At 36.0% G+C, this 27,164-nt stretch overlaps 6 protein-coding genes across 17 annotated transcripts; 3 read left to right on the top strand and 3 right to left on the bottom strand.

The window, feature by feature from the left end:
- The first annotated feature begins 2,431 nt into the window (after nucleotides 1–2,431).
- LOC109602650 (uncharacterized) lies at nucleotides 2,432–3,952 on the top strand. Its single transcript, XM_020019075.2, has 3 exons — nucleotides 2,432–3,062; nucleotides 3,116–3,247; nucleotides 3,295–3,952. Exons 1-3 carry the CDS (start codon nucleotides 3,028–3,030, stop codon nucleotides 3,677–3,679), a joined length of 552 nt encoding a protein of 183 aa, XP_019874634.1. The 5' UTR covers nucleotides 2,432–3,027; the 3' UTR covers nucleotides 3,680–3,952.
- Nucleotides 3,943–8,692, bottom strand: LOC109602648 (synaptonemal complex protein 1). Of its 3 annotated transcripts, none has more exons than XM_020019071.2 (11): nucleotides 8,475–8,690; nucleotides 8,230–8,426; nucleotides 8,054–8,181; nucleotides 7,621–8,007; nucleotides 7,333–7,570; nucleotides 6,956–7,278; nucleotides 6,775–6,906; nucleotides 5,076–6,725; nucleotides 4,411–5,032; nucleotides 4,124–4,359; nucleotides 3,943–4,067 (listed from the first exon to the last, which is right to left on the bottom strand). In XM_020019071.2, the coding sequence occupies exons 1-10, from the start codon at nucleotides 8,600–8,602 to the stop codon at nucleotides 4,175–4,177; spliced, it is 3,990 nt and encodes a 1,329-aa protein (XP_019874630.2). In that variant the 5' UTR covers nucleotides 8,603–8,690; the 3' UTR covers nucleotides 3,943–4,067; nucleotides 4,124–4,174. The 3 variants fall into 3 exon arrangements, with proteins under 3 accessions (XP_019874630.2, XP_049825030.1, XP_019874631.2); XM_049969073.1 differs by having other exon boundaries at nucleotides 6,977–7,278; XM_020019072.2 differs by lacking the exon at nucleotides 3,943–4,067 and having other exon boundaries at nucleotides 4,174–4,340; nucleotides 8,475–8,692.
- Nucleotides 8,693–9,908: 1,216 nt separating this feature from the next.
- LOC126265965 (uncharacterized) lies at nucleotides 9,909–11,870 on the bottom strand. The gene is made up of 2 exons (XM_049969075.1): nucleotides 11,717–11,870; nucleotides 9,909–11,076 (listed from the first exon to the last, which is right to left on the bottom strand). Exon 2 carries the CDS (start codon nucleotides 11,061–11,063, stop codon nucleotides 9,924–9,926), a length of 1,140 nt encoding a protein of 379 aa, XP_049825032.1. The 5' UTR covers nucleotides 11,064–11,076; nucleotides 11,717–11,870; the 3' UTR covers nucleotides 9,909–9,923.
- On the top strand, nucleotides 11,148–14,496 carry LOC109602649 (titin). The gene is made up of 3 exons (XM_020019074.2): nucleotides 11,148–11,612; nucleotides 11,899–12,944; nucleotides 12,997–14,496. Exons 1-3 carry the CDS (start codon nucleotides 11,201–11,203, stop codon nucleotides 14,494–14,496), a joined length of 2,958 nt encoding a protein of 985 aa, XP_019874633.2. The 5' UTR covers nucleotides 11,148–11,200.
- A 1,139-nt stretch (nucleotides 14,497–15,635) lies between these two features.
- Nucleotides 15,636–18,751, top strand: LOC109602641 (protein takeout). The gene is made up of 6 exons (XM_049968626.1): nucleotides 15,636–15,861; nucleotides 15,924–16,016; nucleotides 16,073–16,220; nucleotides 16,276–16,409; nucleotides 18,214–18,380; nucleotides 18,450–18,751. Exons 1-6 carry the CDS (start codon nucleotides 15,798–15,800, stop codon nucleotides 18,585–18,587), a joined length of 744 nt encoding a protein of 247 aa, XP_049824583.1. The 5' UTR covers nucleotides 15,636–15,797; the 3' UTR covers nucleotides 18,588–18,751.
- A 1,159-nt stretch (nucleotides 18,752–19,910) lies between these two features.
- Nucleotides 19,911–25,716, bottom strand: LOC109602645 (acidic phospholipase A2 PA4). 10 transcript variants are annotated; one of them, XM_020019067.2, is made up of 6 exons: nucleotides 25,277–25,510; nucleotides 24,075–24,276; nucleotides 21,138–21,271; nucleotides 20,773–21,072; nucleotides 20,575–20,718; nucleotides 19,911–20,214 (listed from the first exon to the last, which is right to left on the bottom strand). In XM_020019067.2, the coding sequence occupies exons 2-6, from the start codon at nucleotides 24,078–24,080 to the stop codon at nucleotides 20,121–20,123; spliced, it is 678 nt and encodes a 225-aa protein (XP_019874626.1). In that variant the 5' UTR covers nucleotides 24,081–24,276; nucleotides 25,277–25,510; the 3' UTR covers nucleotides 19,911–20,120. The 10 variants fall into 10 exon arrangements, with proteins under 10 accessions (XP_019874626.1, XP_049824444.1, XP_049824442.1 ...); XM_049968487.1 differs by lacking the exons at nucleotides 19,911–20,214; nucleotides 25,277–25,510 and adding exons at nucleotides 20,283–20,496; nucleotides 25,625–25,640 and having other exon boundaries at nucleotides 24,075–24,140; XM_049968485.1 differs by lacking the exons at nucleotides 19,911–20,214; nucleotides 25,277–25,510 and adding exons at nucleotides 20,283–20,496; nucleotides 25,537–25,625 and having other exon boundaries at nucleotides 24,075–24,140.
- Between the last annotated feature and the right edge of the window lie 1,448 nt (nucleotides 25,717–27,164).

The raw sequence follows: 27,164 nt of genomic DNA, 5'->3' as shown, positions 1-27,164 counted from the left end.
TAATACCAAAACTGAAATAAAGTTAATCCTTCTAATAAATAGTCAACTCTTATTATTTTATTTATTTTAATTATTAGATGTATCATAACAAATGGAAATTATTAATTAAATTTCAAAATTTATGTTAATTTTCTTAACATTATAAAATTATTTATTTTTAACAATTTTAATGAATTCAAATGTTTAAAATTCTAATACCAAAACCAACCAACAATAAAGTAAATCCTTTTAATAAATAGTCAGCCTTTATTATTTCATTTATTTTAATTATTAGATGTACTAAAACAAATGGAAATTAATAAAATATTCATTTTTAACATATTTAATGAATTCAAATGTTTAAAATTCTATTACCAAAACTGGAATAAAATAAATTCTTCTAATAAATAGTCAGCCTTTATTATTTTATTTATTTTAATTATTATGTATGTACGAAAATAAATGGAAATTATTAATTAAATTTCAAAATTTATGTTAATTTTCTTAATTTTATAAAAAATATTCATTTTCAACATTTTTAATGAATACAAATATTTAAAATTCTAATACCAAAACTGAATTAAAGTAAATCGTTCTAATAAATAGTCACTCTTTATTATTTTATTTATTTTAATTTTTAAATGTACTAAAACAAATGGAAATTATTAATTAAATTTCAAAATTTTAGTTAATTTTCTTAACTTTATATAAAATATTCATTTTAACATTTTTAATGAATCCAAATGTTCAAAATTCTAATATCAAAACTGAAATAAAGTAAATCCTTCTAATAAATAGTCAGCCATAATTATTTTAATTATTAGATATAATACTAAATTATTAATTAAATTTAATATAAATTAAATGATGTTCTCAGCTATTATTTTATATAACTTTTAACATAAAAAATTCAGTATTCCTTCAGTTTTTATATTAAAATTTCAAAAAAAAAAAATCATTAATAATTGTTATACACATCATTAATAATAATATTTAAATCCAAATTATCAGTTTTATTGTCTTTTAATTTAATACAAATTAAATGACATTTTCAACTAATAATTAACAGTTTTATTGTATTTTAATTTCATATAAATTAAATGATATTCGTAACTATTATTTTATATACTGTTAACTTTTAACTTAAAAAATTCAGTACTCCTTCAGTTTTTGTATTAAAATTTAAAAAAAAATCATTAATAATTGTTATAAACATCATTAATTATATTATTTAAATCCAAATTACTAGTTTTATTGTCTTAAATAATAAAAATTATATTAGAAAGTTGTATTGTTAAGTAAATGAACCTAAATAAAGAATAAATGATCATGTGCTAGAAATTATAATTATTTCATGGAAACGTATAACAAAACAATTCTTCTTAAATTTTTCAAGGAATTCCAACGAAACTTTTGCAAAACAGTGTAGATTATCTTTACCGACAACGTTCCCAAAAACACACGTAAAATTTTAAAATCTGCAAACATATACGAGGGTGAAAAGCTAAACAAGATAAAACCAGAAGAAAAAAAAAAGTCGTCCTTGTGTCAGATTAACATTAGCCGAAAGTGTGCTCGATCAATCGATCTTTGTTGTGGGTTGTGCAAGCCGACAAATATATTTTAATGTCCCGGTTTTCGCCATCTTATATAACCAGAGGTGTTGCGACCAATTTTTTTTTAGATGCCCAAAAAAAAAAAAAAATAAATCATATCCAACACAGTTTCATTGTGCAAATGTGGATTTGAAAGTGACGGACGGAGGAAATCGTTTCGGTTTTGGTTCAGTATGGAAATCGAGAGACAGATGACTCGTTAGTTTAATTGGCCATTTTAAATTTTTGGGATCGTCCCAAGTTCAGGCGTGAAAGCTTAGATCTAAATGTAAATGGCGTTTTCGTTCGTTCGTTGATGCAATTAAACTTGTTGGGTTATTGTTGTTATTATTATCGACTTGTGAAAGTGTGTTAATCTGAAATAATAAAAAAAAATTACACTAAAAACTAGCTGATATGTGGGATAAATAAAATAATAGGTGATGTAATTTGGCCGGATTGTTCCCATTAAAAGTTAATTTCAGAAAACGGGTCGGACGAGTGGCGATTTCCTGCGGACAATTTTCGAATTTAATTACCTAGAGTGTTGGAAAAAACGGACCTTTTACCATTTGCAGTCGTCCGTTGTTCGTTGGGAAACGATAAAAGAGCGGGTAACAGATTCCTGAATGCACTTTCATCTGTTACCATATTAACATATAATAACAGGCTCTTCAATTATTATTTATTTATACCGAACCATTCTATTTCTAGTTGAATATTCATGAGGACCGTATAATAAATAAATAATGCATGCCATTGCATCTGATTATTGTTATCCCATAAAAATGAAACGGTTCTCCCAATTGCACGGATTTATTTGACATTTCGGTGGACAGGTTTCGTATGTAAATCTTTCTACTTCTGGTAAAGGTGTTCTACTTTTTATGGCCATTTTCTACGTGTCCCATGACTCATGGCGATTTCCTACGAGGGTGGCACGAAAATTTCCAGTCCACACCCAATTTCAAGCCCATTAATAATACATTACAGGTCTTAGTTGTTGTTATTGTTTTCGTTACAGTTTCATGGTCGCATTATGCAAGATTTAGTGGTTTTCTGGATTAACCGGAGGATTAGGTTTTTTACCCAGTTTGATTGATTACTTCCTCGGGTGATTCAGCCCGAATAAAATCGGTTTGCAGTGTCCTCATGCAATGGAACAGTAATTAGCACTTTCATTAACCGGTCTCGTACTATTTCGATTCAAGGCTGATCATTTTTGTGCGCGTTCGGCATTCGTAATTCCCACAAAGCTGTCCGGCAGTGCGTGCGCCATCTGTGTGTGGGGGGTGGAACGTTTTGTCCGCTTGCAAACCTACATCTCAGGCGGCTTACAACCTGAATGACTTATTGAGCCCGACAATAGAGGGCCGGTTGACGTTTAAGTGACATTAACTGTAAACATTAAACAGAAAAAATTAAGTTTAATGACACAGAACCTCCTCACAAAATGACCGACTACTACAAATCGTTAGTGACCGACGAGTAAGTCCCCCCAACTTCTACAATCGCTTTTGTAACTCAATTTTTTCCTGTAGGGAGGTTATTTCAGCCCTCATAACGGAGTCCAAGGTCAGAATGGGGCTCCTGGCCCCCGAGTCAACGAGGTTGAAGCCCAACCTGAACTTCTTCCAGCGCACCGTCAACCACCTCGTGTCGTCCAACAAAAGGTAACACCGACCAAATCATAAACACCATGAACAGCCGTTCATTCCAGAATAAACAAAAAGCAGGAGGAGGTGAGACAGGAGAACTCGCACTACCGTCCCAAACGTAAGAACCCGAAGTACGAACCGCCGCCGCGGTCGCAGAAAGAGGGCCCCAAGAGCAAGATGTGGTTCAACAAGATCAACTTCATCAAGTCGTACATCAATTCGAACGACAGGAACGACAAGGAGCCGCCGGGGAGGTCGAGGAAGAGGAGGAACTCGAGCTCGTCCAGCTCCAGCTCCAGCAGCAGCGGCACCTCCAGCGACTGCGACAGTTCCAAGTCGTCCAAACCCAGTATTAAAACCACCAAAGTCTGTGATAGAGATGAAGTAATAAACATATCCAGCGACTCAAATTCCAGCGTGGAATTTGTTGCTGAGGTCAAGAAGTAGATATTATGGAAGCAATGGAGTCTATTTTTGTACAAAATTTCGAAAATGTGATTGGAAAAGACTGCAATACTAACAAAGTACGATTCCATTCATAACTAGTCAGATGATAATTGTATTCATTCATGTATTTTGTTATGTTGTTCATTAAATTGTGTTTGTTCATTACTTGACTGATTCGCTCAAACACTTGTGTTCCATTTATGAACTGTAAAATTGTGCAATTTAGTTTTTATAAATTGATATAATTTAATAAAAGGCTTACAGTTACCGAAAGTTGTTTATTATACAATTACAAAAACGTTGAAAAAATAACACTTTTTATGTTTCACTTGTTTTTTATGCTAGTTTTTCTTGCATTCCCAGTGATCAACTCTAGTTCTCCAGAATTCTATAAGAAAATCCCAGTTAAAGCAAGTCTAAGCAAGTTTTAAATACATTTTTTACCAAATCCAGTGTGTGATTTTTTGACCTGTTCCAGTGTCCAACTGGTATTGTTCATTTGGATGTGCTGGGTGCGTTCTTCTCACGTTTCTTCTGTTCCCTTTTCTTCTGCGACTCCTCAAGTTGTTCCAGAATCGCCCCCATATCCGCGTTAATCATCTTCCTGCTGTCGATCCTCTTCCTCTCGTTCATCTGCTGCTTCAGCTTCTCTTCAAGTTTTCTGAGCACATCAATGGTTCCTAAAAACATGATAAACACGACTCCACATATTATATGTGAACAAAAAGTACCTGGTTTCAAGCTGTAGAAGGAGTTATCCACGCTCCTGTTCCGTATCCACCTGCCTTGCTTCGAGAGGACTGGCCGGCCCTTCGAGGTCGTCTCCACCTTGACCATCTCGTAAGGCTCGATGTTCTCTTGGAGCATGTCGCCGGGTTTGACGTCCTCGGCGATCTTCTCGGCGCAATCCGAGGCGAAGGGTTTGTTGAGAGCCTTCTTGGACAAGCTCTGGCCGGGCGTCAGGTACACCTTGTCGCAGTGGTCTTTCGCCTTCTTCTTGTCCTTGAACTCGTACTCCTCGGTCTTCTCCTCCAAACCTTTGAACGACTTGTTCACGTACATGATTTTACCGTTGTGCGTGACTTTGAGGAAGTTGTCGGGGTTTTGGAGGTCGGCGTCTCTTGTCACGTTTATTATGGTGGCGTTGGCGTAATCGGAGTTGTATTTTTGTTTCATGATGATGTAACGCAGTCTTGGAATCAGATATTTGACTGTGCCAGACGGTTTGGGACCCGGAGGTGGTGTTGGTTTCTTGTTCCCACTCATTTCAGCCCTCAGATGCTTCCTGAAGATGAGGTCGTCGCACAGGGCGTCCTTGTTGACCAACTCGTCTTCGTCGTCGCTGTAATTGAACTGAAAGCAAAATTGGTCACGCTTATGAATCATATAAACCCACCTGTTTGGCGTGTTCTTCCTCGTCGGACACGCAGTACTTCTCCAACAGTTCCTCAGCACTATCAGCTATGGTCCTATTACAGACTGGAACATTCTGGTCCATGGTGAAAGTACCGGATGAGTTGGCGCTGGCCATGACGGTTGTGTCTTCCTCATAGTCTAACTCGTTTGCGCCCAACGAAGCTTTCGGGGTGCCCTTTTTGTCCTTCAAAATCTTCTTGGACTCCTCAATTGCTTCCTTAAGGTTCTCCTTCTCCTTAATGTTTTGATCACTCATAACCTTCAACAAACTACCAACAGGGTGACCGCTCTTTTCCGTGCTGGGGGCGATCTTCACCAAGGGATCGTCCAAGAACTTTTTCATGACCTGCTTGTCTTCGTTGTTTCTAACCGTCCAGTATTCTTCGGCGGCCTTCAACAAGTTGTCTTCGATCTTCTGTATGACTTGAGCCAAAGTAATCACGTCCTCCTCCGACAGTCTCGGCTCTTTTTTCTTATCGTTCTTGGGTTTGTCCTTGTCGCCTTTATCGATGGTCGAACTGTACCTCCTCGAAATTGGTACTTGTGTCGAGTAGCTTCGGTTTTTGTTGCCGAGTAAGTTTATGTTGTCGATGCTCAGGCTGGGCTTCAGTAAGTTGCAGGTGCTGTCTTTGCTTTTGGCAGTCGTCTTATCATTGATCATAATTTTGGCTTTCACCTTTCTTATGCCGTTGATGTAGTTCTGCAGGGCGTCATTGATCACCTGCAGCTGGAGCAACGACTTGGAAGTCTTCCTTTGCTTTATGTCCACCTTAGTGTACTTGTCCAAAGTAGAAAACGGAGTCGTGTTCTCGTAAATCTTCAACTGCACGTTGGGCAAGCTCATGCACTTCTTCATCACGTGGTCGCAGTTGTCATCCTCCGTCTTGATCGTCAGCTGGTTGTCCTCGAAGATCGTGGTGAAGGCGGACACCTCTTTCTCGCTGTTGAACTCCATTTTAGCTTCGATCTTTTTGATTTTGTGGAGGTAGCTTTTGGACCGTTCGTCGGGCACGTTGACCTTCAGCAACGGTATTTCGGTTTTAATGCCGTTCTCCTGCGACTCCAGTATGATGTCGTAGCACGAGTTCTTGATCTCCGGCTTGAGAAACAATTTGTCGATGGAGGCAGTTTTCGAGTCCTTCGGTTTTTCCTTCTCCTTCACTTTCTTTTCGTTTTCTCGTTCTTTGTGGATCAGCTTGATTTCGAGGATTTGTTTACGGTCCATGAGGGATTTGTAGGTGTCCATGAATTGTTGTTTTGTCTTCAGTGCCTTCGAAGCGAGTAGTTCCTCTTCCTTGCGGCTGAACAGTTTCTCTAAAGCACCTTTATTGGACAGTTCTATTTCACTTTCAGAACACCGAATGTTGCAATTTTTGGAACAAGGACAGGAACAAGTGTCTGCGTCGTCGAGTTTCTTGGTATAAAGCTCTTCAATTTCACAATGTTTGTGACCAGCATGTCTGTGTCTACAATCATCATTTTCGTGATCATGGTGACAATGGTATTTTTCTCCAACATGACAATCATGTCCAGAACAACAAGCTTTCTCACGATCACAAGATAATTGTTGGTTAAGCCTAGCCAGTTGAGTTCGTTGCAACTCCAGTTCACTTGGAAAGTGATTGAAGATCTTGAAAAGCCATCAGTTAGAATAAAATTGTAACGAAACCTTTTTTTACCTTCTTTTGCCTCTCACCAAGACTCTTCAGGCGTTGGCGCAAGCCAACTTCTTCCACAAACGCCTGCAACCTGTCCTTCTTCTGCTCCCTCACCAGACGGTTATAGTAATCAGCTTTGGACTCGCGTTTCTTCTGCGGAAGTCACAACAATAATAAATTCCTCCAGAAATCCGGAACTTACCTTTAAAGTATATCGAGGTACCTTCTCTTCCGTAGCTTTGGTGAAACTGTAAGGAAACACCGAAGCAGGTACCAGCGTTTCAACCGTCACCTTTTTCTTGTCAAGGATCGTATCGCATGGATTGACTGTGGAGTCAGTTAGGTTCTTCTTGGAGAACGTTTTGATGGGTCTGGGACTGGAGTGACGAAAACCTATGGTTACCTTGGAGTTTTGCTCCTCCCTCATCAACATCTTCTTCGTCAACAGCTTCAACGTCTCGTTTATAGTCGTGATTTCGTTCTGTATGTTCTTAATGGCGTCAGTTAGTTCGGTGGGAGGTGGGTCTGAAACAATTAACGTTACAAAACAAACGTTGATTGATTGCTTTAAGGCGTCACCAAGTCTTAAGGCTGGATTTTCCTTTTTGGGCGGCAGCCTCATGTTCTTCTTGTCGCTCTTCTTGTCCTCCCGCTTCTCCTTCTCCTTCTTCTTGGGGTCCTCGCGGATCAAAGGGATTTGATTGGCGGGCATGACTTCAATAAGGTCGTTGGCTTTGGTGGACTTGTTTCGTTTGTTGGTGGTCAGACCCATGATTTTTCTGTTGGCGTTTTGGATGCCCAACCTCATTGACTCGATCTGGATGATTGTCACTATAATTTGGACTAATTAAAGGGGTGTGTGCTCACCTCTGCGCTCTTCACTTCTATGTTGGTGGATTCCAGTTTGAATCCCTTTCTTCTGGCGTGTTCATTACGTCGTCTCATTTTGACGAAAGTTTCGAAGTCCGGGTCTGGTTCTAAGTAGCAGAAGGATTTGTTGCGGTTGACTTTGTAGTACTTGTCTTTGGAGTTCTTGAAGTCTTCGATGAGTTTAGGGGTGACCGACTTCTCGAACGTGAACCTGATGCTGGCGGACCTGGATCTCGTCTTCAAACCGGCGGTGTTTTGATGGTTGATTTTTGTTAGGGGGCTTTTTTCGACGTCCACGAGGTAGTCGGAGTAGCCCCCGCTGGAGGGGATGTCGTTGCAGCTCATGTTCTCATTCAGGCTCTCCCTCTTGCTTGCGAGCTTCACCTAAACAATAACCTATAAGGTGGGTTAGATAAAAACTAGGTCTTACTTTGATGAACAAGTCGTTGGTGGACCAGATGGGCTTGGCACATGGATATAAGTCGTACTCGCCGTTGTCCAAGTCGTGCCCGATGTTGATGGCCGGACTGCTGCTCTTCTTGATCTTCCTCCATAGGCCTGCAAGGAAATAGCTGCAGTGAAACGTCAAAATATTGAAATACATACAATTGTAGTTGTTCTTGAGCAGCTTCTTGTGCGAATTCTCCCGAAGCTTCTTGAACAAGTCCTCGGTGCTCAAGTTCCTGGTGGTGCCAGTATTTAGGCTACTCGGCCTGTTGTGGATGACAGTTTCGCTTGGCTTGGTGGTGGAGGCATCGTTTTCTTTCCTGACTGATGTGCTGGACTTGAATTTCTTCTTTAATCTGGAATAGGTGAATGTGAAGCAAATTTTTCGATTGAAATCAATGTACCTGTCAAGTTCGGGGAGGCCGTCGCTACAAATATTTCGTTGACTGTGTTCAAAGGCCAAATTGACCTTGCTTTTGATCACTGGAAGGTTCCCGCCTTTGCTAAGACAGGTACAAACGTTCTTGTACATTTTATAACTGAAATTTTGACTAATATTTCTAATGATTTATGACATGATGATCAATTTGTCAATTTTTCGATCCTGGCTTATTTTTTTAATCTGTCATCGTTAAAATCACAGTATCTGGGTGTTGACACATGTGTGACGGCGATGTTTTGCTTCTGAGAAAAAAAATTACGGTCGAAAATGAACTTGCAACTGCTCAGTTTTGGTAAATTACTCAAAATTAAATCCAATATTGCGGAGAACATGAGGTTCTACAGTGGATCTCACGCGATCGCTTTAAGTAATCAGCTTCGGAACAAGTCTAGGATTCCGAAAAAAAGTATAAGCATACACGAATTGACCAATATGATGAAGTACGTCCGCCTGAACCAGACCAGAAGCAAACCTACTGTAAGTCTAATCCATTCCACTTCAAAAAGTCACACTAAGCCAAGCAAGTTCACGAAAATGATAATCAAACAGCTGCCGTTATTCAAATTACAACAGTTTCAACGTCATAAGGTCAACGTGGCTTTACCAAATTCACTACCGAAAACGCCGAGCCCCATTTTCGAATTGCCTCCCATAAAGAATCAAATTCTGAACAAGAAGTCCCTGTTTAACCTCAAAAAGAACAAGCTGAACGTGTTCAAGCTCGCTGAGAGCGAAAGGAAGAAGGGACAGATGAAGAAGAGCATAGATTCGAAGTTCGGCGGGGTCGCCAGTCCTTTGCATTTACAAGATTTGCTCTCATCTCCAGGCAATAAGAAACGTTACGAGTTCCCGTTCCTTGGCAACCAAACCAAGGAGATGTCGAAGGGACAAAAGAACGCCGAAATGATCAAACGGAAACGGATGCAGATCAAGCAGGCGCAGCAAAAGGTCAGGGCCGATGCTCCGAAGAAAGAAGAGGAGGCGGCCATTAAAAAGACCCCCGAGGAGGTGAAAAGCGCACCCAGCAAAAAAGTTCCGTCGGAATTGAAAACGTCATCGAATGACGCTAAAGTGACGCCGTCACGCGACGTCAAATCGGCCGCCGGTGTGAAGGTGACCGATGCCGCGGTCCCCAAATTGACCAAGCTATTGGAGAAACCCGGCAGCAAGAGAGCGGCGTCGGACAAGAATGCGTACGATCCGGCCTTCGTCAGCAGAGTGGACAAGATCCGCAACAAGGAGGACATGCTGACCATCAGGCAGAAACTGAAGAACCTGGACAGCTTCGACGATTGCAACGCTTCGACCAAAAACTTCGTATTAGCTTTTGTAAAACCGGTCTCTAAAGATGTATTTAAACCAACACCAAAGTATCAAAATAAATAATAAATAAACATTTTATGGGGACTAACTAATGTATTTTTTTATTACGGTACATATTCATAATTTTAGTAATGAAATTTTGAGGGGTGGCGGGAGCCATCGCCGCTTGAGCCTTTTCGGAGTCTTTGTTTTTCGAGTGGAGCCGCTTGTGCGCCACATTGCTGACGTTCTTCTGCATTACGTGCTCCGGGGCTTTGTAGAGCTTGTTCTTGGCCCACGGTAGTACTTCCTTCTGTCGTTCCTTCGCTCTGGACGACTCGTTTTGTTTTTTGATCGAGTAAATCGACGAGGCTGGCTGGTAGTGTAGCATTGGTGACTGTTGTTGTTTGTGCATCTTTTGTTTCGTTGCTCTGCCTTCCTTTTTCTCAGGCTGCTCAGACTTCATCGGTGCGTATCGCATGCTTCTACCGTCCAAGGACATGGCCAGAGAATCCAGGTCGGGGTCTCGCTTCTTGAGCGAGGTCCTCGCCTTCAGTGACTGATAGAGGTCCTCCTTCTTCTTCTTCTTGCGCTTCAGGGCCTTGAATATTTCCTTGTTGATGGCGCCGGACATCTTCTTCGGCTTGCTGTCGTACTTGAAGGTGCCCTCGCACCTAGCCGGCTTCTCCGTCTGGACGGGCTTGTCGGCCTTATCGACCTTGGCGTTCTTGTCGGCCCTCTGGCACTTGTACGAGGACAGTGATATGTTCAGGGATTTGGACTCGTCCTTCCTGGTCATTTGTATCCTTTCGGGCACGTGATAGATGTCGATCTCGTTCCGTTTTCTGAGCATCGCGTCTCTGATTGTCAGCGTTAGTGATTTGGCGTCCTCCTCGTAGTCGTTCTTGGGGAACCTCAACGATCTAATCGACTTGCAATCGTCGTCGTACCGCCTGTTGTAGGCGGGCCTGTTTAAAGGGGGCGACTTACACTCGACCAGACAGTCGCGCAGCGACGCGGCGTCGTCGTCCTTCAGCGAAGCGGTGTCGTACTTCAAGCTTCGTCTGTCGGCGGTTTCGCTGTTCGGGTCTTGCAGCTTGGAGTTGACGTAGCGCTGCTTCTCCTGGTAGTACTTTAAAACTTCATTGTGATATCGGGCCACGAAAATGGTTTTCAGCAATGCTGGTGGTGATGTGTTGTTCGTCTGGAGGAGGCCAAAGACTCTCCGGATGAAAGCGCTCGTGTTCATCGTTGATTTTGTACTGCAATTTGAAACGAATAAATTGTGATTGTCAAATGTTGATATTTGATTTTGACATAGTTACAGATATGTGTCAACACAAATGCTATTACTATTTCTAAATTAATCGTCACTGCGGGGCAGGCATGTTTAGAATTTTGAGTAGAAACATTAACAACACCACATGGTTAGATAAGCTCGATGTATTGAGGAAAAAATGTGAGCTGCCGGTTAACAAAGTAGCAGTCTCTAGCCAATTTTACAGCCAAAACCCAGACATTTTGGGGCCGCAATTTGCGGCTGGCGACATCAATGCCAGGCAGTTCAGGAAACAGGCCGGCAAAAAACAGACCAAGATCAACTTCAAGGCCGCTAAAGTCGTGAGTTCTCACGCCAAAGTGGCCAAGAAGTCTGAGCATCTATTCTGGAAGGCCTTGCTGAAAAAAACCAGCCTGAAGGGCAGGGACACGAAGAAGAAGCCTCACAAGGACATCCCCAAAAATGAGCAGCTGGGCTTCAGAAAGACCAAAAACATCCTGATGATCCGCCCTAGCACAGGTAAAAACACCCAGAAAAAACATTGAGGTTAGGTTTACCAATTTTTGTTAGGTTAACTCAATATTAACTTAAAACTCATTCAAAAACCTATTTCTAACTCTTACCTGAAGGGGTTTATAATAGTTTTAACTGATTCATCTGCTATATCATGGTATTAGAGTAAAAAACCAGAATTTCGACGTTGACAGAGAGCCGAGCTAGTGATGCGTGAAAGTCAATTTGATTTATCAAGTCCTCCACGAAATTTCATGGATTTAATTAAAAATTTCCGTTTTATGTTTTAAAGGTGGTTCCAGGAAGTCGGATGCTCCTCGGTACAAGTTACCAGTACCACCTCCAAATGTGCCTCCCACTATTCCCTCGCCTTCACCAAAAATATCCATTATGAAGGTGAAACAAGCGACACCTGCATCAAATCAAGGCGAGTCGCATAACAACTCACCAAATGGGGACGTGGCCAAACTTCCTAAACAACCTTCAAGAATACCAAGGAGCATCAAGACACCCAGACTAAAGACCAAGTTGGAGTTATCCAAAATACAGCAGCAAGACGAAAAAGCATTCACCAAGGACGACTTCGTTAAAGAAGGAGGCGACGGTCAGAAGGTGGAACCCATCAAAGAAAAACTACTGGAGAAGTCCTTGTTTCGCAGCCTGAAAAATGCTCAGGCCCAGGCCATCAAAGAGACCAAGGAACCCAAACCAACCATCAAAGAGGTCAAGGAAACGAAACAAGCTAAACCGACCAATGAAGTCAAAGAGGTCAAACAACCCAAACAACCCAAACCTGTCAAGGAGGTCAAAGAGACGAAGCAGGCCAAACCTACCAACGAAGTTAAAGAAATCAAACAAGCCAAACCTGCCAAAGAACCCAAAGAAACCAAACCTGTTGAGCAGGAACAACCCGAGGAACATGCGGAGGAGGAAACCCCCAACCTCGTATCACCCAATAAGGCGCAAGTGTCGCCCACCCAGATGAAATTCAAGTTCGTGCCGGACGTGCGCAAGGACATACCCATCTTGGACAACAAGCCGCCAGCCCAGGAACCACCCAAGCCTGAGCCAGTTGCTGAGGTAAGCTTCGATAAGGTGAAGGTGACCCCCAAGGAACCCGTAAGGGAGCCCGTCAAGGACTCGTTGACGATCAAGGACTTCGTGAACCGTCCCAAGATTAACATCAAAGACTTGGAGTCGATGAAGAAGGTGCTCAGACAGTCGGCCAAGGTCAACCCGTTGCTGAACAAGGCGAAGGAGAAGAGGATCGAAGGCACCGCCGTCTTCGTCGGCCCCAAGGCCGTGCCTCAACCTCCTTCCTTGAATTTATTCAACCAGGTTGGATGAATGTTCATAGTGTTTGTTGTTGCTTACATTGTTGCCGTTTCAGATTAAGGCCAAGCAGACCCCCGTTAGGCCCAAACAAGACGAGCAGTCCAAAGAAGCCCCCATTAAGCCCATCGAGAGGAGCAGCGTGCACAAACTTCTGGAGGACATAAAGAGAAGTCGTACAATTAAAATCCGTCCAATGGCCGGCGTCATCGTTGATCCCGGCGTCATGGACAAAATACAAACGCCGAAGCTCGACCAGACCGACAACAGTCAGATCGTGCAAACCAGTCCGGACAACCAGAAGCTGATAGTGCCGCAGCTGGGCAAGGATGTGCCGCCGATGGAGCTGATCAAGACGGCCGTGATGAACCGCAGCAACCAAGACAAGAGCACCGCTGTTTCCTTCAGGGACGCCTCCAAGTATCCGATCAATCCGATCAGCAAGATAATGGCCAGGTCCGAGTTCATGCCGAAGCCGGAGACTCTGACGCCTCAGATGGCGGCACCGCAGCCGGAAACGAAGGTGGAGGCGCAGCCGGAAATAAAGGTGGAAGCGCAGCCGGAAATAAAGATGGAGGCGCAGCCGGAAATGAAGGTGGAAACGCAGACCGAACCAGAGCCGGAAATCAAGGTGGCACCGCAGCCGGTGATCAAGGTGGCAACTAAGCCGAAAGCCAAGGTGGAAACGCCGCCGGAGAAGACGGTGGAGGAGTTGTTCTTGGCACCCACCTTCAAAACTTCCGACATCCCTGTGATTGATCCTTTCGTTAGAACGGTGATAGCACCAACTGTTTGCAACGTTGTGGCTGAGAACGTTAATAAGCCTGTTAAGCCGGAGGTGAAGGCCAAGGAGGCACCCAAGCGGGATTTAAAGTGGGATCCGACCATTGAGGTTGTGGAGAAGGCCACGACAGAAATCCTGGAGGTGTTCAAGCCGGAACCTCCCGCGCCCAGCCAGAACAAGTTGGACAAGCTGGACGACACCATTAAGGAGTTGATGGGCAAGCAGAAATTTTTGCACGACTACTTGCAGACTTTTAAGCCCCAGCGCGGGGGTATCGGTGCCACCATGGAGAAACCTAGTGAGGGTGATGGCAGGAAGGATGAACAACCCGCTGATGAGGAACAAACTGCCGAGATTCAGGAGGAAAAGGTGGACGACACGTTGTGCGTGGAGACACAACCACCTAAAGTGGAAATGGCACCAACTCCGGAAGTTGTGGAAGTTAAGCAGGAGGTGCCGAAGGCACGAGACGCCACGATGACACCGCTACACTACGACAGCCACCCACAGGAGATGTTGGAGGCCAACACGTCCGCCATGATCTCGGAGAGCCGTACCGAACCGGCGGCCAGCCTGGAGGACATCACCAAGGAAACCGGCTACTACAAGAAGGAACTGTGCACCGTTTTCGAGAAGCCCACCTACGGTGAAATCTACGACATGTCGGACGATGATCTGTTCGTTGACACGAAACAAACCATGGACGGTCTGATGGTGACGGACATCAACGAGCACCCGATCGTGTTCAGTTCGAGGCACGACGACGACATGTGAGGTGTTCATTTTGGTATTGAATCGTTTGAAATTTTCAGTTAAGCACTTTTCCAATGGTCTAATTCGTTAAATTAATTGGTGATGTTTGCCCCGTACTTGAGTCATGTAAATCCTGGAAGTATTTGTAATATACAATTATGTGTTGTTGGGCTTTTTTTCCAGTGCCACATTTTTTTACAACAAAAAAATTACTGATGTAGCAGTAAAATTACCATAAACATTAAATAAAAAGTACCTGTTTTAAAAATGACGAGGTGATTTAAATTTTATTCACATTTCAAAATGATTAATCGACAACAACTTAGTGAAAAAAATGGCCGGTGTAACATTTCACAATTTTTATGTTAGTTAGAAGACTCGTGAAAGCACACAATTACTATTTTTAATTAAAAATTCGACCACAAATAACCTGTTGCTGTTTTATATTTTTGCAACACGTGTCGAAAGTGTTTTTTATTTGTTAACACATATAAATATAAAATTAAATAATTTTTATTCAGTGCTTTTATTATGTTATGTTTCTTAACATTGTTCTTTGGCAACAAATATTTTTTATGTCGCAGTTTCCTCACCCAATTCGCCATGATGATGATGATGGAACGTTAAAATAATGTTATTATGAAACATTGGCCAATGCAATCTTTAAATTTGTATCGATTTTTATTAGTTGTGGATATTTTTAATGTGTGTGCTGTGGTAAAAATTGAAGGAACACTTAAATAATGGCATCCAAGGTTGTCAACAACATAAAGACAATTATTTTTGCTTTTACAGCCCATAATTTCCCAATAGTGTCTTAGTTGACAATTATTAATGCATTAACCCGATACAATCGAACAAATTATGACCAAAATAAAAAAAAAAACTGTTTCACGGAAAGTTTAATTAGCCAAAATCGTTTTTAATGTCGTATTAATTGTGAAAAAATCTACGATTCTGATTAAACTTTTCATACACCAACAATAATGAAAATAAAAAGCAGTTTCCTAAAGGAAAATGGCTAAATTATCCGAGTTAACACCAAAGAATCATCAATGACTGGTGCACCAAAGCTAATCTAAAACACTCATCAAATGAAAGGAAGAGTGTGCAGGTCAAAAAACCCTTAAAACAACCAAAAATGAGCCGAAGTAGTGATCCAATTAAGATAATATAAATGCGGTTTCGGCCCCCCTCCGGCCAAAGCGAGGCGAATTTCCTCCGGAGTATATAACAGACGGACGGGTGCATGGTAGGGGTACACACCAAATCGAGCTCGTTTCGAAACAACACACTACAACACTAACTAGAAGCTCGACACGATGAACTGGATCAAATTTCTGGTGTTCGTCGCCGCAATCGTGGCGGTACCGGCGGCCAAACTACGTAAGGCTTTGCTGAAGGTTCCGGAGGTGGAACTGTTGTGTGATTTTGTTTTTGGGTTACAGCCAGCAGCTTCGGACGATGTCACAAAAGCGACGCCCAGTTTGAGGACTGCCTGAGGAAGAACATCGAAGGGGCGATACACGCTTTGGCGAAGGGTGAGGTACTGATCCGATTGAGATTTAATAGTACTGAGTTGTTGTTGTTGTTCTAGGTGCTCCGCAGTTGGGTCTGAACCGTCTGGAACCGTTGGAAATACCGTCGCTCACGATCGGACAAGGTACCGGTCCGGTGCAGGTGGAGCAGAACTTCCACGACGTGCTCATCCACGGATTGACCGGCTCCAAAGTCGAAGCTGCCACGTAATTAGCTGATTTTGTTGCTCGCGTTTTGATTTGCTGATTGTTAACATTTCAGGGCTGACTTGGAGAAGAACTTGATCACTGCGACTAGTTTGACGCCGGAGTTGAGGCTGGAGGCCAAGTATGACATGTCTGGACGTGTTCTTCTGCTTCCGATGGTCGGAAAGGGTCCCTGCAACGTCACACTTTGTAAGTCTATACTTTTGTACAATTATTTGTATTTTTTGTCTTTTCATCAAGTTATTTTGCTCCTAACATCAAAAAAGGTGTTGAACTTCTTCTTGTGATCACACATAAATCTTTGATTTTATCACTTTATCTTCTAACACGTGAAATATGGTATAAAATTCAAGAATTATTATTAAAATTTAATATTAGTAATGAAGTATTGCTTCCTATGATCATATATTATAAATCTTTGATTTTATCACTTATTTAACCTTCCATCTTTGACTTTTCGACTAGTATTAAAGTTATTCACCCTCTAACACATGAAATATGGCACAAAACTCAAGAATTATTATTAACAATTAATGTTAGTGATAAATTGTTGCTTCCTGTGATCACACATTATGAATCTTTGATTTTATCACTTATTTAACCTTTCATCTTCGAATTTTCGAGTTGTTTTAGAGTTATTCACCTTCTAACAAATGAAATATGGAATAAAACTCAAGAATTATTATTAAAAATGAATGTTAGTAATGAACTATTGCTTCCTGTGATCACACATTATAAATTTTTTTTATTTTATCACTTATTTAACCTTCCATCTTTGAATTTTCGAGTTGTGTTAGAGTTATTCACCTTATAACAAATGAAATATGGTATGAAACTCAAGAATTATTATTAAAAATGAATGTTAGTGATGAACTATTGCTTCCTGTGATCACACATTATAAATATTTGATTTTATCACTTATTTAATCTTCCATCTTTGAATTTTCGAGTTGTTTTAGAGTTATTCACCTTCTAACAAATGAAATATGGAATAAAACTCAAAAATTACTATTAAAAATGAATGTTAATGATAAACTATTGCTTTCTGTGAGCATACATTATAAATCTTTGATTTTATCACTTATTTAACCTTCCATCTTTGACTTTTCGACTTGTTTTAAAGTTATTCACCTTCTAACACATAAAAATTGCTACAAAACTCAAAAATTGTTATTAAAAATTATTGTTAGTGATGAATTATTGCCATCTGTGACCACAGATTATAAATCTTTGATTTTATCACTTATTTAACCTTCCATCTTTGACTTTTGTCTTGTTCTAAAGTTATTCACCTTCTAACACATAAAATTTGGTACCCAACTCAAGAATTGATATTAAAAATTATTTTTATTGATGAACTATTGCTTTCTGTGATCACACATTATAAATCTTTGATTTCATCACTTATTTAACCTTCCATCTTTGACTTTTCGTCTTGTTCTAAAGTTATTCACCTTCTAACACAAAAAATTTGGTACAAAACTCAAAAATTGTTATTAAAAATTATTGTTAGTGATGAACTATTGCTTTCTGTGATCACACATTATAAATCTTTGATTTTATCACTTATTTAACCAAATATGAATTTTTTTCCTGTATAATTTTATAAATATTATTGACTTTTTCTTATTTTTTGTCAATATTGATTAGGTCTTTAAATTGCTCTTTATTTCTTGCTAATACAAAATAAATATTAGCAAAGACAAAAAGCAAATATTATTAGTGAAGGTTAATTTTAACTACGATAATTTCTCCATATTTATCTTGCACATTTTTCTACAACTCGTTGTATTTACGAGTGACGATTACGCAAACAAAAAAACACACACACACGATTTTCACACTGGAAATAAAATGGTCCGTCCTTGCTGAGGAATTCTCTGGTTCCAATCTCGTCCATCGTTGCCCAACGCAGTTTGTGAAACGTTTAAAAACTGGCTCTTAATTACAACGTTTCGCCATTAAATTTGTTTTTTTAAATTTTTTCATCCAGTAAACACGAGAATAAACCACCGGATCGCATTGGAGCAGTACGAGAAAAACGGCTCTGCCTATTGGAAAGTCAAGGCGTTCAACGTGATAATGAAGCCCGGAAAAGTCACGTACAAGTTCGATAATTTGTTCGACGGCCAAAAGCAACTCGGCGACGAAATCAACAAGGTAAATTTTTAGGAATATTTGCACACATTCATTCGAATGACTAATTATTAAATGGCGGTACTTTTGCAGGTGCTGAACGACAATTGGAGTGAAGTGTTTACCGATGTGAAGGACGGCTACGAGAAGTCGTTCGGTTTGATCTTCCAGGACCTGGCGGAACGAGTGTTCTCGAGGGTGGCCCTGAAAGATGTCTTTTATTTGGATTAGGATTAGTTTTTTTAAATAATCTATATTAGATTTTTACCATTAGTATTATTTTTGTAATAAATATTTATATTATGATTCAATTGATTATTTCCTGAAGAAGAATTACTAGTTAGTTCTTCAAGAGGAAGAGGAACACTATTTTTGTAATAAATATTTATATAATACTTCAATTGTTTATATATTAAGTCCTTCAGTGTAAATATAACTTAAAAAATATCGTTTCTAAAGCCAATCGAATAAAGAACAAGGAAATCTTCTAGAATTGTACAATTCAAAATGAAGAACATTGTTTTTGTAATAAATATTTATATTACACTTCAACTGAATATTTTTTGTATTAAAACAAATAGTAAGACCTTCAGCAATTACAAAGAAAGAAATTTTAGTGGAATTAAAGAAATATCATCTACAAAATCTTCTAGAATTCTATAAACCAAAAGGAAAAAGAACTTTATTTTTGTAATATGAACTTATATCATCTCTCAAATGATTGTTTCTTTGAGGAGAACAACTAGTAAGTTCTCCAGGAAGAACAAAGGAAGTCTAGTAGGATGAAGAACAAGAGAATCTTCTAAATTTCTACAATTCGAAATGAATAAGAACATTATTTTTGTAATAAATATTTATATTACACTTCAATTGAATATTTTTTGTATTAAAACAAATAGTAAGACCTTCAGCAATTACAAAGAATGACATTTTAGTGGAATTAAAGAAATATCATTTGTAAAACCAATAGAATGAAGAACAAGGAAATCTTCTAAAATTCTATAGACCAAAAGGAAGGAGAACTTTATTTCTGTAATATAAATTTATATCACGTCTCAAATGGTTGTTTCTTGAAGGAGAACGACTAGTAAGTTCTCCAGGAGGAACAAAGGAAGTCCAATAGGATGAAGAACAAGAGAATCTTCTAAATTTCTACAATTCGAAATGAATAAGAATTTTATTTTTGTAATAAATATTTATATAATACTTCAATTGAATATTTTTTAGATTAAAACAATTAGTAAGACCTTCAACAATTACAAAGAAGGAAATTTTAATAGAATTAAAGAAATATCATTTGTAAAACCAATAGAATGAAGAACAAGGAAATCTTCTAAAATTCTATAAACCAAAAGGAAGGAGAACTTTATTTCTGTAATATAAATTTATATCACATCTCAAATGGTTGTTTCTTGAAGGAGAACGACTAGTAAGTTCTCCAGGAGGAACAATGGAAGTCCAATAGGATGAAGTACAAGAAGAAAATTATTTTAGAAACAAATATTTTTAGAGAATAGAATTCTCTTTTCCTAAAGGAAGAACAAATCAACAACAAGTTCATATAACCTTTTATTAATCTACCATAGAAAACTATAACATCTATGATCTACAATATCACATATCTTCACTAATTCGTTGTACCGTTGTTTTGTGCCCAAGCAAGAAAATATGGCAATCTAATTTTGGCAACTGGAAGTATTGTTTAAACTAAGAGCAGGTACAGTTTTATTGCATTGCGATATGTTCTATTAATTTTAAAAGGTTTTAAGGCAGAGGCATTAAAGGTATGTACTTTTCTGAAGGTCTAAAGTTCCATTGGCCACATATTTGGTCGCTCTCTTCTTTTGTGTAGCCATTCCTAAAAATTACAACTTGTGTTATTGTTAAATTAATGGTGGAGTTATAAAGAATATAAAATAAACAAAATTAAAACGTTACAAGTGCTTTATTCGTTAACAAATGTAAAACTAATAATAAATAATGTTATCACAGTACTCCAAACTTTCTAAAAATATAATTGAGAACTTTCGCAGGCTTCTGGTGCCAACTGAAACTCCTCACTTCGCTGGCCACGTATCTGTCGCTTTTCGAGAACTCCCACATGCAATCGTTTCCACTCAAACTTTGACTAGACTCGTTTCTACAAAATTAACGGAAAAAACATGCAAAAACAAATAAAAAACCAACTAATTTAACATAAATTAAGGGTGCGTCTTACTTTTGCCACTGGGAACAGGGGCTCCGTTCCTTGAAGCATATGACTTGTATGACGTTGAAGAATATGGCACCGATCGTGTTGGCGGTTTCCGTGTTGACGTTCTGGAGGCACCTCCGGAACGAGGCGTCGCAGTCGCAGTGGGACCTGAAGGAAACGGAAGTTAGATGATGAAGGTAAGTACTAGAGATGTCGTGGTACCGAGTGAAGGGGGAGTTGTTGCAAATTCCCTGTCTGCATTCGCCGTTCAGGAGGTTCTCGGGACAATTATCGTGCTCCCTGCAGCAGATGTCCTCCTTCACGTGGTACCCGAGGTCCGAATAGTTCCTGGCCTTGGTTCCAGGTCCACACCATTTGGTTCCCGGGTAGATGAAGCCTCCCTGATGGGCGGAGTTGACCTGGTTGCTTTTGCACACGTCCTCCAGCTTCTTGATGGAGTCGTCGGACATCTGGCGCACCCTTCGGGGGTCGGAGCTGAGCAGCATGTTCCTGATCTTGCCTCTGAAATGGCAATATTCATCATTAAAGTTGTCTAGAACATTTCTAGAATTGATAAAATTGATTACCTATCAGTGTGGACGTGACAATACGGTTTCCTCGTGGTCAGTTCGATCATCTTGGACATACCATGATCAGCAATCAGTACGGTACTGCAGGAAACCCCGGCCAGCAGGGCTGCGAACGGTAGCCAACTCAATAACTGTAACAACAAAATTAACAAACATGTAACCAAACAATTGTTAGTTAACTAATTACTTTTAACTGCATAATGCACCAGACAAAACTTCTTGATTGGCATTAATCGATGCGCAGGAATATAATAAATGAAATTGCAGGCTTTAACCTTTAATTTGCTATTAATTTTATAGTCAAGTTTCGCAAATTGATAATTAACAGTTGTTCTGGATATGTTTTTTTTCCTTTTTGATAGACATGTGCATGTTTAAACCTTGACTCGGTCAGTTGCATACATTTAGGACGACGATAAAAATGCACAATGACTATAATTTGTTGTGAACATGGAGATGAAATGGAAAGCTGTAGATTAACTCTTTAAACCAAACACAAATAGCAGTTTATTCAATTTTAATTTCAAAATTTAACGTTTTAACCCTTCGTTCAATAAAAAATGAATTTTGTTGCATTTAGTATTTAATTTTAGTAATTCTTTTAAAAGTTTGAACAATTTTCATTAATTTTGTAAATTTTTTAATTTAGTTGTTTAATCTTATATAATAAATTTTTATATTTAATAATTATTTACAAAATTCAGTTAACTTTTTTTATTTAAAAATTTCATTTTTTATTTAATTTTAAGTTCATTAAATTCTTAACAATGTCAATACGTCATAAAAAATACAATAAAAACTCAAAATTAAATAAAAATTCATCTTGAATACAAATAAATTTAAATAACATCGAATAAATTAAAATAAATTAAAATAAATTCAAATAATAAATTCTTATAAATTCTTATAAATTCTCATAAATTCTTATAAATTCTTATAAATCCTTATAAATTCTTATAAATTCTTATAAATTATTATAAATTATTATAAATTCTTATAAATTCTCATAAATTCTTATAAATTCTTACAAATTCTTATAAATTCTTATAAATTCTAATAAATTCTTATAAATTCTTATAAATCCTTATAAATTCTTATAAATTTTTATAAATTCTTATAAATTCTTATAAATTCAAATAAATTCAAATAAATTGAAATGAATTGAAGTAGATTGAAATAAATTCAAATAAATTCAAATAAATTCAAATAAATTCAAATAAATTCAAATAAATTCAAATAAATTCAAATAAATTCAAATAAATTCACATAAATTCAAATAAATTCAAATAAATTCAAATAAATTCAAATAAATTCAAATAAATTCAAATAAATTCAAATAAATTCAAATAAATTCAAATAAATTTAAATAAATTCAAATAAATTCAAATAAATTCAAATAAATTCAAATAAATTCAAATAAATTCAAATAAATTCAAATAAATTCAAATAAATTCAAATAAATTCAAATAAATTCAAATAAATTCAAATAAATTCAAATAAATTCAAATAAATTCAAATAAATTCAAATAAATTCAAATAAATTCAATTAAATTCAAATAAATTTAAGTACATTGAAATAAATTTAAATAAATTCAATTAAATTCAAATAAATTCGAATAAATTCAAGTAAATTCAAATAAATTCAAATAAATTCAAATAAATTCAAATAAATTCAAATAAATTCAAGTAAATTCAAATAAATTCAAGTAAATTCAAATAAATTCAAATAAATTCAAATAAATTCAAATAAATTTAAGTAAATTCGAATAAATATAAGTAAATTTGAGTAAATTCAAATAAATTCAAGTAAATTCAAATAAATTCGAATAAATTCAAATAAATTTAAGTAAATTGAAATAAATTCAAATAAATTTAAGTAAATTCAAGTATATTCAAGTAAATTCAAGTAAATTTAAGTAAATTCAAGCAAATTCAAGTAAATTCAAATAAATTCAAGTCAATTCAAGTAAATTCAAATAAATTCGTATAAATTCAAATAATTCAAGCAAATTTAAGTAAATTAGAGTAAATTCAAATAAATTCAAATAAATTGAACTTAATTCAATGAAATTTCAGTAAATTCATATAAATTCATGTAAATTCAATAAACTAAAGTAATAAATTAATGTTAAATTTTACTTAAAATTCATAAATTTTAATTAACTATATATTAATATATTCAATTATTCATAACAAATTGTTTTAAATCAAATTAAATTTCCACTACATTCAACAAAATACACGAAATTTTGCCAGAATATAATAATTTTGGCATTGCTAATGTAATTAATCAAATTTCATTGCCAACTAAACAAGTTAATTATCCGTGACATTGATGAGCCGAATTAATTAAGTCTCGTTATCAGAAACGCCAAACATTTAAAATCTAATTCCTTTCCCTGAGGTCGATAGTTATAGTTTTTTTTTTATTAAGATGAGTATTATTACACAATTGTGTCAAGACCATCGACTATTTATTAAATGCCTCAGTATGCAGATGAGGCATTGCACAATGGTTTGTTTATAACGTTTATCCAATTACAAAAAAATCACACCGGTGTTTATTTTCGGAAAAGTTTATTGACATGTGCATCGTCAAACGAGATGCGAATATTAAATGGTCGCTGCAACTGTAAATTTATTTAATTGCCACATTCGAAAAATATAAAAAACTATTCAACACAGCGAATCGAATCGAACGAGATTTCTTTTCGTTATTGTGTATCGATACGTAATTAATAATTAATAAAAGGAATGTTTCCGTGTGTCTCGCAATCAAATCAAAAATCTGTCAAAGCGATTCATTCCACTTTCCATTTTTTTCGTGTTTTATTATTGCATTGTTTAAATAATGAAAATTTGAACTTGACGATTGACCCTAATTATGCTCATTAATGACTGTTATACAACGTTTCCTTTAATTCGTTAACTCACCTGCATTTTTCTCCAAAAAAAAAACAAAATAGTTCAACAACAACTGCAAACACTGCACTGAAACCCCTGAAACCGTCCGTTTAATTTTATAGCACGTCTTCCGGATTTTCCATCGGACAATGGTAAAAACTTGCGGTCGAGATAAAACTAGACAATGATTTTTTTTGCGGTGCAAATTTGCATCCAAGGTTGTGTGCTGTTCCTGAAATCGTTCTATGCACGTTTCAGGAATCCTATTTTCCCTCTGACGTTACCGAAATCCGTGTGAATCATTTGGAGTTTCGGTTCGGACTATATGTAAATTGGGATTTTGTAATTGACTCAAGGATGTATTTTTTAAAGGGGATTAATTTTCGAGGTGGATTGGAGGTGTGAAAGTCGCAGAGTTGATGCACTTGATCTTGAAATTGCTGAGATGAAAGCTATTTTTGGGTACGTTTTAATTAGCTTTGTTTTTTGTTCTTTGAAAATTTTAGAGGTACTTTTTTGTACGGTATTATTCATTTTTTACCTTAATATTTAAATTGTTTAAACTAATATTTAGTAAGTAAAAAATTAAATATACTCATAAATTTAAAATTTTCTTGTTTAACTAAATTTAAAATGAAAATTTTAGAGGTACTTTTTTATACAGTTTTAATATTTTTTTGCATCACTATTTAAATTGTTGAAACTGATAATAAATCATAATGTAAGTAAAATAATAAAGGTGTTCATACATTTGAAATTACCTTTGTTTAAATAAATTTAAAATGAAAATTTTAGAGGTACTTATTTATACAGTTTTCATTTCATTTTCATTTTTACCTCACTATTTAAATTGTTTAAATTAATAATAAGCCATAATTTAAGTAAAACATTCAAGATATTCATAAATTTGAAATTATTTTTATTTAAATAAATTTAAAATGAAAATTTTAGAGGTACTTCTTTATACAGTTTAAAAAACAATTTAATAATTTTGTACCCAACTGTTTAATTAGTGTAAAATAATAAGATGTTTAAAAATTTAAAATCATGTTTGTTTAAATAAATGTAAAGTGAATATTAATGTTCACAGTAAATTATAAATAAGTGTAATAAATTTTTAGTTTGTTTATTTTAGTGATTGATTTGTTTTTTTTTAATACCCTTTGTAATAATTAATGTCATTAAAACGTGTATTAATTTTCAAGTGCTTTTTATTTAATGAAAAAACTCACCACAATTTTTACTACAAAGCAACAAATAATACTATTAAAAACAAATTTTCATACATGATACATAAGTTGCGCACGTTAACTAATAAATTTCCAGTAAAAAAAATTCGTACAAAAATTCAAATTCACCGATAACAACAAAACAGATAACACAACAAATCAACCGAATAATCCGAAAAACGTGCTAATTTCCCGGATCGACGTCAAAAATCAGAAACACGTTGCGGAACAAAAAATTTGTGGCCCCGAACAAAAAAACTCACCGGATTGTCACATCGGGAGGAACACGTGAATCGAATTAGCGCCGAAATTTATCGTTTATTCTTTTATTAATTTGAAAATCGGATTTACCTTTTACCACCACCACCACCGAGTATCAATGCCGTTTATCGATTTCAATTTCCGGGCGCCTGAATTGCCGCAACCAGTATTGTGGCGCATTAATGTTCGATTCCGGGTGGTGGTTTGTGGGGTTGTTAACAGGTGGCGTCCAATAAACTAAATAAAATTCTTTTTAATTTAAATATTTATGAGCAAAGGTGGTTCGATGAATTTCAGGAATTAAATGAATTTCATGTATTTCATCAATATGAATTAAATTCGATAAATAATACGATATATTCCATAAAATCGATAAATACGATATATTAGATAAATAATTCTATAAATAATTCCATCAATTCGATAAATCGAATGAATTAATTTCAATAAATAAATTCAATAAATAATTCAATAAATAATTCAATAAATAATTCAATAAATAATTCAATAAATAACTCAATAAATAAATTCAATAAATTCCATAAAAAAACAATATATTCAAAAAAATTCAATAAATTCAATAAAAATTTTATAAATGCAATAAAAATTCAATAAATTCAATAAAAATTCAATAAATTCAATAAATTCAAGAAAAATTCAATAAATACAATAAATTCAACAAAAATTCAATAAAGTCAATAAAAATTCAATAAATTAAATAAATATTCAACAAACTCAAAAAATTCAATAAATTTAACAAATTAATTAAATTAATTCAATAAAAACAAAAATCAAATTCAATAAAATAATTAATCTAATGAATCCAAGAATGAATTAAATAATTTATGTAAATAAATATTTTAATTATTTTCGCAGTATAAATTCCATAGATTCAAGTAAAAAACAAATTCAATAATTCCAAACATCAGTAAATCTAATTGTTTCTATAAACCCAATGAATTCAAGGAATTTAATAAATCTAGTGAATTCAGTGAATCAGATGTATTCAGATAATCTTAATTATTCAATCAAATAGGATAGATAAAGCTCTAAATGTCAAATTAATCAAATTAGCTTAATTAAATAAATTAATCCAATTAACTAAATGAATCCAATTAATCATGTGAATCAAGTAAACTCATAAGTTCAACAATTTAAAGTAATCTCAATGATTTTATTTTCCAGGCTCCTGAACAGCGACAACCTACATTACACGTAAATTATAAGTACAATTTAGGTTGAAGATTTCCGAGATTATATGGCGCTGAAAGCAGCCTTGCCAATATTACCAAAAATTATTTAAATATGGGACAATTATAAATAAATGTAAAATTTAAAAATTTTAAAAATATGAATATAAACTAATAATTTATACATGAATAATTAAAGAAATTTTTATTAAATTATTAAAGTTTTTAAATATTTTAATTCACTATAAACATTTCAATAATTTATATTATTTATTTTTTTTCTCATTATTTATTTTTTAACTTAATACTTACTAATTGTAAATATATTTTTTAAAATTAATAAATTTTATTATATTTTATTTATTTCTTTCTTTATTCTTCCATTTGCATAATTAGAACAATTATAATAAATATATTAATATTCAGAATGTGTCAACTAC

The sequence above is a fragment of the Aethina tumida genome, chromosome 6, assembly GCF_024364675.1.
Source record: "Aethina tumida isolate Nest 87 chromosome 6, icAetTumi1.1, whole genome shotgun sequence".
NCBI lineage: Eukaryota > Metazoa > Arthropoda > Insecta > Coleoptera > Nitidulidae > Aethina > Aethina tumida.
This window is presented reverse-complemented; position numbering and strand designations above follow the sequence as displayed.